This window comes from Amblyomma maculatum, chromosome 9 (assembly GCF_055883805.1).
Source record: "Amblyomma maculatum isolate TAMU_Amacu chromosome 9, ASM5588380v1, whole genome shotgun sequence".
NCBI classification, from domain to species: Eukaryota; Metazoa; Arthropoda; class Arachnida; order Ixodida; family Ixodidae; genus Amblyomma; species Amblyomma maculatum.
In genome coordinates this window covers 628,805-643,951 of record NC_139352.1, presented here as the reverse complement: position 1 = coordinate 643,951, position 15,147 = coordinate 628,805, and the positions used below count along the sequence as shown (strand labels likewise).

General features: G+C 46.7%; 1 protein-coding gene across 2 annotated transcripts in view; it reads right to left on the bottom strand.

Moving 5' to 3' along the window:
* Grip163 (gamma-tubulin complex component 6) overlaps window positions 1-15,147 on the bottom strand; it is a 63,950-nt gene that overhangs the window by 14,110 nt on the left and 34,693 nt on the right. For both annotated transcript variants that reach the window (XM_084577921.1, XM_084577920.1), the window contains exons 11-18: window positions 13,557-13,701; window positions 12,409-12,472; window positions 8,202-8,311; window positions 6,087-6,178; window positions 5,843-5,967; window positions 5,237-5,411; window positions 4,200-4,272; window positions 1,164-1,966 (exon numbers count right to left, since the gene is read on the bottom strand). In XM_084577921.1, the coding sequence (XP_084434047.1) occupies window positions 1,164-1,966; window positions 4,200-4,272; window positions 5,237-5,411; window positions 5,843-5,967; window positions 6,087-6,178; window positions 8,202-8,311; window positions 12,409-12,472; window positions 13,557-13,701 (1,587 nt within the window). The remainder of the gene's footprint in view (window positions 1-1,163; window positions 1,967-4,199; window positions 4,273-5,236; window positions 5,412-5,842; window positions 5,968-6,086; window positions 6,179-8,201; window positions 8,312-12,408; window positions 12,473-13,556; window positions 13,702-15,147) is intronic.

The following is a 15,147-nucleotide window of genomic DNA, read 5'->3' as shown; positions in this document are numbered from 1 at the left end:
TTGAAATGGCCACACCCTTTTGGTGACGTTAGCCAAAGCAAAAAAAAAAAAAAAAAAAAAAAAAGTCAAATAAGTTCGGCAGATGCGTTTAAGACTGCCTATGAGAGAGAGAGTGCGAAAGCATTTTATGACGAGTCATGACTACGCACAGTGCTTGTATGTACTCTAAACCTTAACAATATGCTATTTGTGCCGAGTAATGGTACGTTGAACAATGTATATGGGTCATGACTATATAGAATGTTGCGTTCCATCATTCATGGCAATATATATGTCTTCTTACATATGTTGTAGAGGTGAAACGAAGAGGCGTCATGTGCTGTGCGATGCCAGCGCATGTTAAAGATCCCCAGGTGGTCGAAATTCGTCTCTCTTTCTCTCCCACCATCCTTCCTCCCTTTATGGCGCGGTTCAGGTGTCCACATAGCAAGTGTGACAGATACTTCACCTTTCCTTTCCTGTGAACCAATTATTATTATTATTATTTTTACATATGTCGTGGCATTGACATGGTGACGTCATCCAAATTTCGTGCCTTGGATGCTACTGAATTTCATACATGGATGCCACATCATTAGTTTGAGTGCTAATGGCATATGCAATGCTTTTGCATTGATATATACTACACCAGCTAGTTAGATGACAAACAGGGCACAACAAGCTCAAAAATAAAATGGTGGCTGGCTAGTCTCACCATAATCAGTTTGAGCTGAGAAGTTAAGAAAGTTATTCCTCTTCTGGGACTCTACTCTGGCTTGGCCTGTATTGCTCTCACACTGCGTTTCGCCTTCGTGTTACGCTTACCTATACGTAGCAACAACCAGCGACCAACTCGTATCACAAGTGCAATCATTACGTACACGCATACAACCCAACATTGCACAAGCATGGGCACCAGCAAGCAGACCTTTCCCATAGCAAGCAGGATGTTGGCAGGCTTCCTAATGATGACACCAGCCCTTATTTCTCCACCTCTGCATGCATAACAGTTCCACATTGTGTTATTCCATAAAACATATGTCACCCAGCATACAGCACTGAGAAATATAAATGTGCAATATAAGTAGAAACCTTGACTTGTCATATAACTTCAATTTCGTCTAAAATGAACCAGTCGAGACAACTGAGTTCTAAATATATCTAAAGACAGTCACTATACTCACACATAATCTTGGAATATGTGGAATATGATTTAGCAATACATTCAGGCACGTTTCCAAGGATGGTTGCGTGAGGTTCTGTATGGACTTCCAATATGCTCGTGTCTCCACAACCATTTTCAGTTGGTAGCGTGTCACAGAAACCGTGGTCAGCGAGCCAGTTCTCCAGTGTCTCAAATTGGTCTCCGCCAGCTACTTTTGGCTCTCTCTTGCAAGCCTCACTTTTGTGTCTGGTCTTGCACTCTTCTCCGCTGTCACTTTCCGAAGAATGTTTGGATACCAGTGGCAATAAAGCGGGGTTACTGGTTGGAGACGACATCAGCTCACCATCAATCCCATCATCCCCAGAAGGTACTTCAATGACCTCCCCATCAGAATCCAACGCCCCATCTGCCACCTCGAGTATTGAAGCGGGTTCGTTGGTACAAACAGCAGCTTCATTCCCGGACTTGGCTTCTGTGCTTTCTGCACTGCCGTCCTCTGCGGTACAATCACCTTCATTCGTGATTGTCGCAACAGTGTCAGGATAGAGGATGCTGCTCAGCTGGGAGTCGGAGGCATGACCAAAGACGTTGCGCTGCACACCTCTGCCGTATGTCCCGGAGGCCTCGCAGTAGAGGCCCGTGGCCTGTTTCGTTGGCTCTGCAACGTGGTCGCCAGACTTGCCAGTTACTCTCATGTGTGTGCCAGTGGTCACCGAGTAAAGCAGGTCTTCCTGTGGCTGGACGAATGGTGCTACATGCAGAGGGGTTGAAGCAGCCTCAGAGCTAGGCGAGAACAGCCTGGCGGTGTTTGCACTGGGGGATCTGCACAAACAGGAAAAATCGAAGCAGGCACATTTCGAATCACTAGTAATCGCAATAATCTATACACGCTTGCTTAGAAGCACTGTTAAAGACGCCAGGTTTGCCTCGGCTATCAGAGAGCCTTAGTCTGCAAGGTCTGGCGGTCAACAAACAAAATTTGGTCATAAAACTGCACCAAAGAAAAATCGTAAAAACAAATTGTTATAGCACTAACCGTTCTTGGTGCACAGGTTCCCATGGATATAAGCCACTTTGTGCTGCCTTTACTGGCAATAATTTTGTGAAATCTTCTTGCAACAGCTGAACATACAGTTCATTATTTCATCCATCTCTCTGCATAGCTGTGTAGACTAGTAGGAATTGCTTTGTAGCTTCCATAATTTTGTTGCGAAAGCAACACTACGCCAGCCAGCTCGGCTCGTCGCATACGCTCCTATGCCGTAGCTGCAAATGGCAAGGCTGCCAACTTGGGTCTCTCGTCTCACATGGGATGGTTGTCAGAATCAGCCTGCTAGGATCCTGGCATTTACGTTACCCCTATAGGCCACTAAGGCACGCTTATACGGCTTGGTTAAAGCGGGGTTTGATATGTGGGCTGGTAGCCTATGCTATCGCGTCATACCCTTAAAGGCGGGAGTTAAGTGTCCCCCATATTTAGGTGCAATAAACGCCTTTACCACTACCAACTAGAATGCCGGTGAAATTTGATGCGTTCAACGGAAAGCTGGTTGTGTTCGATGCAACGCTTGGTCGCCCGCAGCAAAAGCTTTCGATCCATACTCATATGCCGTATGGATGAAGAGCGCGCGCTGCAAATCTCAAGAAAATAAGAAAGAGGGCTTTGGACGGTTCGATCGTTGAGCCTGGAGACGTTGAAGGTGGTCGGTTCACAGACTTTGCACACAGAGTGGGCGAGCATGAGTCGGCCACGCGAGAGTTTCACCACCGCTTCATGAACAACCCCTTTGCAAGTGTGTGTTCTGTGTGCGACCAGCTGTGGCATAAAAATGATCTAACACCGGTGAGTGAGCTTATGCATCCAACTCTTCATTTGGCCACAAGCATAGCCATGCACCTGTTGCTTTCGCAATTCAACTAGGGTTAACCATAGCTAAACCACAGACAACTTTTTAATTTCATTGGTGCCAAGATTGAAGGCTATGTTTGCCTGACTGACTACATTGCCAGTTCAAATTACCTTAAACATTGAATAACTACTACTACTAGTTACTATACTTTGAAAAGTGGTAGATCGGCCCAGATGCCAACTCAAAGGTCATGTCAAGGTCATGTCCAAGATAGTGGGTAAGCTATGTACAGCCTTTGTCAAAAGTGTAGAGCCCAGGGGGTCTGCTTCCAAGCCGTGTAGTGGCGCTGATTTAGCATTAATAGAGGTCTTTCCTATTGGAGGGGGTAGGGCAAAAAATCTTCTAACCATAAAAATATTATGAAACACTGGAGATCCATTACAAGCTGCACGAAGTGGCCCAGAACCAGACCCCTTGGGCTCTACATTTTTGACTACACCAGATTATACCTTACTGTCACTTGGAGCTACTCTGCTCCTATGCTGTGCTTCTTAAGGTTGAATCAAGATCAAAGCAGACATCCCGGTGAGCTACCGTTTGTGTTAAGTAAAGCTATCGCTCTAAATATTCTCCTCAGAACCTGTTTCACGTGTCCTTTGGTTAAGACTAATATTTGGCAGCAGCCGCAATCCACAGTGGCCCCGTGCAACAGCACTCTCTGGGCATATGTGCGGCACTATCATCAAGGAAATAAAAAATATATAAAATGCTTCTATGGCAAGAAACCGCACTTCGACAAGATAACGTCCACATTCCACCACGTAAAACTTTCATGTAACATATATATAGACATACCTACCATGCTCACATAGTATCTTTTTTAGCAGCACTTCTGTTAAAACCAACTTCTGATAAAGCGTACAAATATTCTGGTCCCTTCAAGCTTGTCTACTGTGTATGGGTACTTGCTATTCAATTTGAAGTGCCCAATACCGCATGTGCCACCTAGAGATACCAGTACATATTAACCTTGCTTATGGATGACTGTAGGACAAGTAGGTTGCACACAGTATGAGGCAAGATGAAGGAAAAATGAAGCACAACACAAAGCAGTACATACAGAGTGCACAATCAGTACGTTTTAAATAGAGTGAAAACAATTTATTCAACACAAGCAGTCTGCAATGCTTGCCAAAGATACGTACCGAGGAATAACAAAAGGCAGGCGACTTTTAGCGCTGGCTTGCTCCTCTTGCGCTCTGATCCAGTCCTGTGGTACTAGAAAAAACAAAAACAAAGAGCCTCTCACACTGTGCAGCTACTGACAAATGCACGGTAAAATATATATATTTTTCTTTACCGGAGAAAATTATTTTGAACAATCAATTGCACAATTATTGGAAAATAATGCTGCATCATTGCCATTTGTTCCTTCCTGTGTCGCAAATGCACAGCGCGGACTTCTCTGAATACCTCGGAGACAGAACCCTTGAACAAGGCCGTGGAACTGGTTGGCCATCTTAAACCCTTTGAGTGGTTTTGCCGTATGGATACCTTGGCCGAATTCTGTACCACGGGGTTTTTGCCGTATGCGCTGAGCGTGCGTTTGAAATTAGAAGTATATTGACTATGCTAACATCTTGCGGAGGTAAAGAAAACTCATCGTGCCCGTCGTGTTGCGCTCTCTTTGCAGCGGTGCACCCTCGCGATTTCGGTTTCTCTGCACGATTGCAACAGACGTAAAAACTTTGATTTTGATCTTTGCTAGGATGCTAGTGGAAGCCCATGAAGACCTTCTAGGACTTGTGTTGTAAAATTTGTTTATGCTACCATCTTGCAACAGCAACAACAAAAAAAAAAAAAAAAACTAAAAAAACTAAAAACCAACTGTGATCTTCGGTGCTACATGTGGTTTGCGGCAACTCACCCCAATCGTTTCATTTTTGCGTGATCGCAACAGAAAAGCGAAAGCCGATCTCTATGCTTGTTGGGACGCTGGCGGAGGACCGTGAACGCTGACTTTTATCCCTGTTTGCTTTCTCGGCTTGTCGACACTCATGAGGTGCCATTGCTCTCCAATTTAGTTTCATTAATGCTATGACTAATACTTTTCCTCCATACTTTCCCCCCTATTTCTCTGGACTATCACAATTTCGTTTGTTTAAAATCAGCAATGAGAAAATTTGACACCGGGGGTAAATTTTTTTTTCAAAAATGATTGACACTCAAGAGATTAAATCACCTTCCACATGGGGGGAGATAAGGCCTAGGGAGGGCTCGGGCAGGGGTGCCAGGTTCAGCTCCCGCTCCAGAGCGAGGGTGTAGCGCTCGGCCGAGGCCTCAATCTCCTCCAACTGACGGCTGCCAAAGGCCAGTGTGAGCAGGGGGCGCCGGTGTTGGGTCCACAGGACAGGTGTCTGTGTCACCAAAGACATCTTGGATGTAATCAGCTGGTACGGTATGGTGTACATCACCTCACAGCACGGCGTCCATGTTTCCGGAGGCCGGTTTTCACACTTTTTCCCTCGAGGCATATACATAGCCCTGCTTTCAGAAAATCAGTGAAGGTACTTTACTGCACAATGTTTCACAGTCCTTCACTGCTCACGATGGCCAATGTGAAGTAATTTCAAGCACAAACAAGAATGGAGTAAAGTAAGCCAGACTGGCTGAATCTACCCAAGCCGCAGTGAAGAACAGCTTAAAACCGCAAGGTTAATGACATGGCAAGAACGGGTCCAAGGAGTTTAGGAGTAAAGTGTCTCTGTGTCCGTTTATAACTGGTTCAGACACTATGCTTTTCAAGGTTTCACAGCTGCCTCTCGTCTGAATGGAGACTACTCGTTACCTTAGGCTTGCAGACCTTAAGCAGCATAGCTGTCTTGGCACTGGTGAAGACGTCTTCAAGCAAGTGGGCAACAAACGGAGCCGCCGTGACCAAAAGCATGAATCCATTTTCCCAGAAGTGTTCATCTAGAAGAAAAGAAAAACAAGCACTAGTACCATAATATGGCAACCCCTAGCAGGGCCAGGTAGAACAGAGACAGCAGCCCTTTTTTTTCCCCCCTCGTGACGCCGACCAGGAAGCTCACCCCGCATTTCCACTTGCTCACGGTTGATCTGGATGGGGAACTCTCGGTGTGGGTCGTTGAAGCGTCCCTCGTACAGCCACTCCTTCAGAAACCTGAAAGACGGGAAAATGCCCATCAAAAAAGGCACCGCAGCCAGGCCCCGGGTAGAGCGTTCTATCAATGGGCCATTCCAGAGCACACTACGAACACAGGGCCCCGCTCTCGTTGTTGGTCATTGTTGTCTTCCCATATAGGGCGTAAAAAATTTGAATTTTTTTTCCCCTCGCATATCAACACACCACCAATATTACCACCGCGACAGTCGTCTGCTAGTAGTAGCAAGTGCCATCTTTGGAGCGCTGCTGAACCTAGCTGGCCTAGTTGTGTGCGCGCGCTACCAGGCAGCAATAGCGTGCTTGGGTAGATCATCATCATCATCATAGGTTATGCTAGTAGTCGTTGCCATGTTGAGAGGTGTCTCCGCGTCTTGTTGTCACTGTTCCTTCGTTATGTCCGTGTTACCTGCTTTGTTCCACTGTCTACCGTGTTCTTGGTGCCGCATCGTGATGGGGCATTACGCAAGCTGTACAGTTGCTTTTAAGCTGAAAGCTTTTGAGTATGGGCTACAGCATGGCAACCGCGCTGCCAGCAGGCACTTCGGCATCAACGAGTTCTGCATAGTACATTACTGGAGACCGATTGCAGGGTCAACACAGACTCAGATCAAGTCTCTGATCAAGAGTAGAACTGTACGGTCTGCTGTGAACATTATACCATGAAACGCGGGGAGTGATGATGAGGCTGCGTGCAGCAAATAAAGTGCTTTTGGTGACCCTGCACTTTTATAACAAAGGTGAATTCTGCTTGAAAGTAATGTTTTCGTTATATTGTTACGTGGCGGCAAGCGATGACAACAGGAGAACAGAGGACAGAGAGAAGATGCTCGATGGTCGTGAGATGACATTTTATGAACCTGTGTGCGGGCCTAGCGCGCGCGCTCCTGCCCGCGCCACAGCCCTCTTTTTCCTCCTTCGTCCGTAACATGACCCGAGGCCACCGAGCGATCATCCTGATTGTAGACGAGGAAGTTTACCGATGATAATTCCATGGCATGATGATGGGCGTGTCTGGATGCTTGAAGGAGAGGAAGAAGTAAGAATAGAAAGGCTTGCCGGATGTCTGATGCGTGGATGATCCGCCTCCCCTGAAGCTCTCAACCATCTGTCACCAGAGTCCATGGGACCGATGGCTCGAGGTCACGTCGGACGGCTTGGGCGGAGGTTGCGTGTTCGTGTTCATCGGTTCCTTCGGGTCGTTCGGGTTCTTCGTCTCGGTTCTGGTTGGTGTGTCTGTTCTTGTCTTCAGGTCCGGGCTGGGGGCTGGGCAGTGGTAGTTGGTCAGGTCTGGGCTTGAAGAGCTGGGGCGAAGCTGCTCAGCGATGTCCCTGGGCCCTCGGTCGATGGTCCCGGCTTACAGATGGCGTCGATGCTCCAAGGCGAGGATGGGGATGACGTACGCCGCACCTCCAAGTAAATGTTACGTGGCAGCAAGCGTTGACAACAGGAGAACAGAGGACAGAGAGAAGATGCTCGATGGCCGTGAGATGACGTTTTATGAACCTGTGTGCGGGCCTAGCGTGCGCGCTCCTGCCCGCGCCACAGCCCTCTTCTTCCTCCTTTATCCGTAACAATATTTACAAAAGCTGACCTAAGATTCCTGATTCACACCTATTTAAATTTGCTTTTAGCGCTCCAAAACATTTGCTCGAAAATTTTCCCTGCATAATTATCGCATCCCCCAACTTCGCATCAATTTTCCACGAAAAGAAGTGTGAGCATTACGCTAGTAAATACGGTAATAATAACAATAATAATAATAATTGGTTCACAGGAAGCAAAATGCACAGTATATGTTACACTTCCTCTGTGGACACCTAAACTGTGCCATAATGAAAGGGAGGGAAAGTGGAAAGAAAGAAAGAGGAGCCATAATGGAAGGCTACGGCTTCTCTTTCTCTCTTTACCCTTTCAAGCTAATGTCAGTTCTATAGTAGAGCCGTGCTTGGAAGTCTATGTGACTATAAGGACACTGCGGTGCCGCGTGAACACTTTTACGGCAGGCAAAAGACATGCTCACCTGAGGTAAGGTTGGCAGGTATGCCAAAGCAGGAAGGTTGCAGTAGATGCCTCCTCCTGACCCCAAGATCTCTCGGCATACCGCTGGAGAGTGTGCAGCAGTTCCATGCTCTGGGGTACACAAAGGAAAAGTGCACCCAGTTTGAAGCAGTTCCCCTCTGAAGCTTGTGACATGTGCCTCAAAAACCTCTCCCTTTGGAGGCGGGATCGGTGAACACACCGATCTTATCACCTGTTACTGAGCCCACACAACACTGGCCCAGAGGAAGCCAGTAGGTGCTGCGGACATCAGTCGACACCAAACGGCAACTGTGGCTAGAAATGCAGGCTTCAAAAGCAAACAACGGGTTTGGTGACCAAAGACAGCGCACATATATATAACCCCCTTCTTGAAGAAGTTTCACCTTGACCGGAAAAAACCTTGTGCAAGACTTGTCCTCCCATCTAGCTCCCGCAAAATACTCGCCAAATGTGACGCATTTGTAACTTACAGGGCAGTCTCTTGAGACTTGTGGCACAAAGAACATCTGGGAAGAGTGCTGACAAATTAAACTCTCCAATAAAACGAAGGGTTTCTCCTTATAAGCAGGCATCTGTGGCCCATGGCATCTGTCTAAAATTAGCCTCAAGCCTAAGTAAAAGACAGTGTACTTTATGATATTACAGTAAAACCTCATTTATCTGGATCTCTGTAACTCAGAAATTCGGTTAACTCGGACTCGCTGCGTGGTCCCGGCAAGACTATGCATAGTTCAATGGCGGAAGATGCTTATTATCTCGGAGGCATTTAGCCCGTACATCGGTTAACTCGGAGTAGGATGAGGGCTACCAACTTCCCTGCGTTACCGTGCGATACAGCATGGATGTGCATCCACAGCGGGTGGGCAATGGGAAACCTACGTGAGGCGAGTCGGTCTGCGCACTGTTTAATAAAAACGAAATACAGGGGGGGGAAAGGCTGAAGGGCACGAAATGTGGTGATGATGATAGCGGATTATATGAGCAGTGGCTAGGTGGCACCGGTGAGAGTGCGCTTCAAAGGGAGAAGCCTTATCATCATCGTCAGGGTGGCGAGACTCTGTATTTTGCTGCTAAATGACTGCCACTGCTGTCCCGTGGCTGCGATGGCTGCACTGACTGCACGTCTTGATTTCTTTGTCCCGATTGCTTGTGATATGATGGTGACGGTGCGCAAATCATGAAAATAAGCGCCTGTTGCTCTGTTCGACTATGTTTGGGGCCTATTGCCGTTGCGCTCCACAACGATGGCGACCGCCACTCCAGTGGAGAAACGACAATGTTGCCATCGTTGACATGTTGACCATGACGACACGTTATCGGAAGTTCTCGATGAAGACGGACATTGTTCAGGAGATGAAAGTCATGAGCAGCCGCTGCCGCGATGTCGCACTGTGCAAGAGGCCGCCGAGGCTCTCGCTGTACTGGGGGAGTTATGCGTCGGATCACGCGACAATGAGCGTGCGCACCACAACTTGATGGGACTGAAAAAAATTATCGCGCAAATTCCGATGAAGAAACAAACAAAAATAACGCAGTTTTTCATGAAATAAAGGTACAGTTGAAGCCGGATATATCGAACTCGAAGGGGATCGCGAAATAGTTCGTTATATCGATAATTCAATATACAGAAATCAGTTTGTGACGGCACTTACGATGCGGAAAAACGATACCGTATTTGTCGCGTAACCAACCCACTCGCATAATGAACCCACCCTCCACTTTTGCACCAGAGAATTTGAAAAAAAAAAATCGTTAAGGCCAGCTCGCCCACATGCAAGCGATTCAGCAATCTCAGCGATGAGCGGCAGCGACAGAGTGGCCGCTTGAGCCACCGCGACAGCTCAAAACGAGGTTTCTGTGTCGCCGCGGCAGAAATCGCGAGCGTTTTCGCTTGCATGTCGATGGCGCGCGTCACTCCATTTCGGTCGTCTCATCTACAGCTCATTTCTTGGCAGCGTGCCAAGATGCTGCGCAGCGATAACATCCGGGTGCGTTTATCTTTTGATAGCTCCTGCGGTGGCCAGGAGCGAACTTGGCAGAGTGCCCGTGATGGCTTGATTGCACAAGCCTGGTTCGATTTATCACATGCTTATCAGCGTGCTTACGTTGATTCATACATGCAAAGATAAACGACTCCCGCCAAAAAAAAAAAAAAGGAACCTGCCGCTTCTTAACGTCCGAACATCACAACGATAAGAAAGGATAACTCACAAAAAAAAAAAAAGAGAGAGAGCTGCCGCTTCTTAACGTCCGCGGGCGCCGTAGCCACGTCAGCCGCCGTGCGCAGAGGGTTCACAACAGACGCTGGAGAAAGCGTCCAACGTCTGTCTGATAACGGGCTGAGCTGGCCTGGCGTATGCGTAGCGCGTGCTGAAGGAGAGCTCGGCAAAAGAATGGGCACACCCACGCACATGGCTTGCAAACGTCATGTGTTGGCGCGCGGGAAACGACAAATGCAGATGTGCGCGCCTTTGGGGAATGGGCGCGGCGCTGCCCAGACCAGCCGTCGCCGAACTGTCCCCTCTCATTCCTTCCGTGCGTGGCTTGAAAATGTCACGCGGCAAACGGCCAAGGGTGATGCAATATCATCTTTGGGGAAGGCAAACTTTCCAGTGCGTGGTGCGGAGTTCGATATATCGAACGACCGGTAAAATTAAGTTCGATATATGAAACGGCTTTCCTATACTTTTACATGGGATTTTCAAGGGGATATTCCGTGAGTTCGATATAACCAAAATTCGATATATCCGGGTTCGACTGTATGTGCGTGCCCAGTAAATTGTTTTCATTGTAAATTCGATAATCCGGAATTCGGTTAACTCAGACATTTTTGCCGGTCCCTTGCGATCCGGATTAACGAGGTTTTATTGTATTTTGTCTTACGACCCAATGACTTTCATCTTGGTCGGATTGGGAGATCAATTACTACTTGAGATCAACTGCTCGTAGTCAACACAACAGGACATAAAATAAAGTCTACCACCACACATAAAACTTCAGCAAAAAGAATGCGGCCACCGCTGATAGGCATTGAAATGCAAGAGTGTAAGCTGTTATCCATCGTAATGTCATTCTGCATAGATCTTGCGAGACGAACCGTTTGATACCATCCGCACGTCTGTATCTAAGACCAGTGGTTTGCCAGATACGCGCTCCCCAGCAAACGCGAACTCTGACCGTTTTGGAGAGTCAAAGGTCAATGGTGCGACTCTCCCATCAAAAGGAGAATAGATTTATAATTGCAGTTTTAAGCGCACAAACCCTACTAATCGTTAGACACCACTCCGAAGTCTCTGCCACCATCCATAGGGCCATAATTTCAGCGTAATGACATATTTATATATAAATTTGAGCGCACCACCGATTGGCGTTTGATTGAAGAGCATTAGCTGTCCAAAGCGGTTTCCCACTCAGTGGTAGGCATGTTTGAATTTCACTCCTAGATTCCATATTCGGGTATGAACATGTTAAACACGTAATGACTATTTATATTGTACCACCCGCGTCCTCCTGCTGCTACTGATTCGCCCGCCACACCCGCCACGGTGGCTTAGTGGTTAAAGTGCCTGGCCCCTGAATCGAAGTACCTGGGTTCGATCCCGGCCGCAGTGGCTGCATTTTTATGGAGGCGAAATGCAAAGGCGTCCATGTTCTCTGCAATGTCAGCGCATGATAAAGACTCCCAGGTGGTCGAAATTGTTCTGAAGCCCTCCCATGCGGCACCTCTTCCTCTCTTTCTTATTTGATGCCCACCTTCCTGCCTTCCCTTACAGTGCAGTTCAGGTGTCCACAGAAACAAGTGTGACAGATACTGCGCCTTTCCCTTCCTGTGAATCAGTTTAACAATTTATCACTATGGCCTATGGAAGTTAGACCCCATTACAGTTGCAATGACCAGAGGTCGCCGGTATGACTACGTAAAACATTTTAAAGCTCGATTTGACTAACATTTTTGTGTGCATTGATCCAACGAACCGTTAGCTCTGGTCCGAACCTCAGACACTGGGCTGGACACCATCTTAGATTGCTAAGGTGGCACACCGCCATGATGAACACTGCTTCGGACTTGGAGAAAATTGAAGCCACGGACAAACCAACAGGAATCGGCAAATGTGAAAAGCAAGAGCTTACGCTCTTAAAGTGTTCCTTCAGATATAACGACGATTCCAGTGCAGAGGCCACAATACCTGCATTTCTTGTGAGGAACTGCTCTGAATCTTCACTGCACCCCGGCTAATGCTGGCAATGCACCTGCAGGGAGAGTGGCACAAAAAGAAAAGCTGAGTTAGCTAGGTAATCATGCACGCTACATCATCACTGCATGCTTCTCTTTTCTCATATGATCGACAGCTACGTACGACTCAAACATTCGTAAACCCTTGACTTTGCAAAAATGTGGTTTACCGAACGCTTGCCAATACTCTAACTGCACAAGAACATGGCCAACTAAAGTCAGATGATTTTTACTAACACATAATCCACTGACAAACCAGTGCCCGAAAGACCAATGTTTTAACAGCATTAATTCCTTCCGAAAAAAAAAAAAAAGAAAAGAAAAAAAAAACACGAACTGTAAAGCTAGAAAACATAGACATAACCAGGTGAGAAAACTGCCAATCCTGACCATATAGGGAAAAAGAAAATTTCGAGGACACTTTGGCGACTAAAGTGATGAAAGGCGAAAGACTGAGTGCTAAATTCTGCTACGCGACTGTTGCGCATGTAGCGATGAATGCTGTTACGAGTAAATCAAGCGACTACTCTTTCACATTCTGTGAGTGCATTTATTCAGTGAATTCTCCTTGGCATGCGACAAGATTGCACTCCTTGTATCTTCGCAATAGTTCTACGTTTACTGTTGTGTGGTTGATTTACTGGGTGTGTGACATTAATTAGCAATGAACTAATTATACAACTGACACTAATTAGTAATTATTAATTATTGGGGCATTGATTAGTAATCAGTAATAAGTCCTGAATTAGTAATTATATAGTAAACATTACTAATTTATTAGTCATTAGTAGTTAACTATTTATTTATTAAGGAATTAGTAATTGATCATTGATTGGCATATGGCCATATAAGGTACGCATTCGCGCATACTGTGGTAGTGCTCTGTGATTGGTCGAGACCTCCATGACGTCATCCCGTCTCGACCAATCAGAGCTGCCGCAAAAGGGTGACACTTTTGCTGACGAGGCAACAAAGGCTTTCGCCTTAAAAAAAAAAGGACCTGTGATAGTTTTTTAATATCCTATTAACCTCTCAATTATACTTTTTGGGGCATCGATTGAAGGTGGAAGCTTTTCTTTACAGCAGGACAGTGCAGCTCACCTCGCATGGTCCACGAGGTAGCTCACAGTGTGGGACAGCTCGAGCACGGAAAGTGTGTCAGCGCGACTCGCCGCGTGCACAACACAGCCGTAGAAGAAGTGCACGTAACGTCTCAGCCCGCCCACAAAGGCCTGCCATGTCAGGGCTGAAAAGATAACGTCATGACTGTTGACTTCTTTTTTTTTTTTTGATCATTTAGTTTCTCTCAACGATATTAAAAGCCGGCATTTTATCGGAGAACCCCCATGAATCATCCTGCTCTGGTTGCTCAAGGCACACCAGAGACGGCATCGCCATGGTTGAATGCACGCACATACATACTTCTGCAAATGACTTTCTAAAAATGAGATTTCACATGAGACTGAACAATGAGCAAGTGCGCACTAGTTAAACTTAGAGAAAACTCTTTCCTGAGCGAATGCTGAGTGTCCCAATATTTTTTGTGCAGCACGCCATCTACTTTCTCAATACACACGTAAACCAACGACTAGTCACAAAAGTGAAGAGAGCTTTCGTATCAACCGCAAATCATTCAATACTGCTACTCCTCAACCGGGGAACAAAACAGGCAGGCTGTCCAGAGCCTGACACTGTTCATGCTGACGAAAAAAAGACCCTCGTGCATATATGAATACACGTGATACAAGAAATTTCGTTTCAGAGTATTGTTAGCTTTGCATAAAAAAAGAAACATGGACTCATCTCGCCTCAATAGATCCTTTGCAATACTCTGGAAGTCAGCTTCTCTGCAGAATGAGAAAACCTCTCACAATGGTGGACAAACCCGGTTTTGGGAAACAAGTTTGCTGAAGTATTGGTTCTTTTGTGACAGTCATGGGCAGTATCGAAGATACATGTATCTTCGATACTATCTTTAGATACATTTTGTGTATCAGTATTAGGTATCGTGTGCTGAAAATGAAGATACAGCCGAACCCGGATATATCGAACTCGAAGGAGATCGCGAAATAGTTCGATATATCGATAATTCGATATACAGAAATCGGCTTGAGACGCCCCTTGGGATCGTGAAAAATGATACGGTATTTGTCGCGTAATCAACCCAGTCGCAATATGAACCCACCCCCCACTTTTGCCCCCGAGAATAGAAAAAAAAAAAGGGAACGCTCGAAGGCGTGTCCCTTCGTTTCGACCGTCGCATCCACAGCTCATTTATCGGCAGCACGCCAAGATGCTATGCAGCGATACCGTCACGGTGTGTTCATCTTTTGACTATACTTTTGATGGATCCTGCTGTGTCAGGGAGCGAACTTGGCAGAGTGCCCGTGATGGCTTGATTGCACAAGCCTGGTTCGATTTATCATGCTGCGCTTATCATGCCGCGCTGCCACTGGCTGAGCTGGATTGTCCGCGCATGTATAGTGCGTGCTGCTGCGAACGAAGACCGGGTAAGAGAGAGGAAGCGGAGAGATAAAGCTGGGCAGAAGAGTGGGCACATCCTTGCGCTTCGCTCTATCGCGTTTTTCCCCTCTCCTGAACACTACTGCATTGGCTCCCTCTCGTTCCTTCAGGCACATGTCTTGCAAACGTCACATGCTGGCGCGTAGCAGCGATCACCGCAGATGCGGGC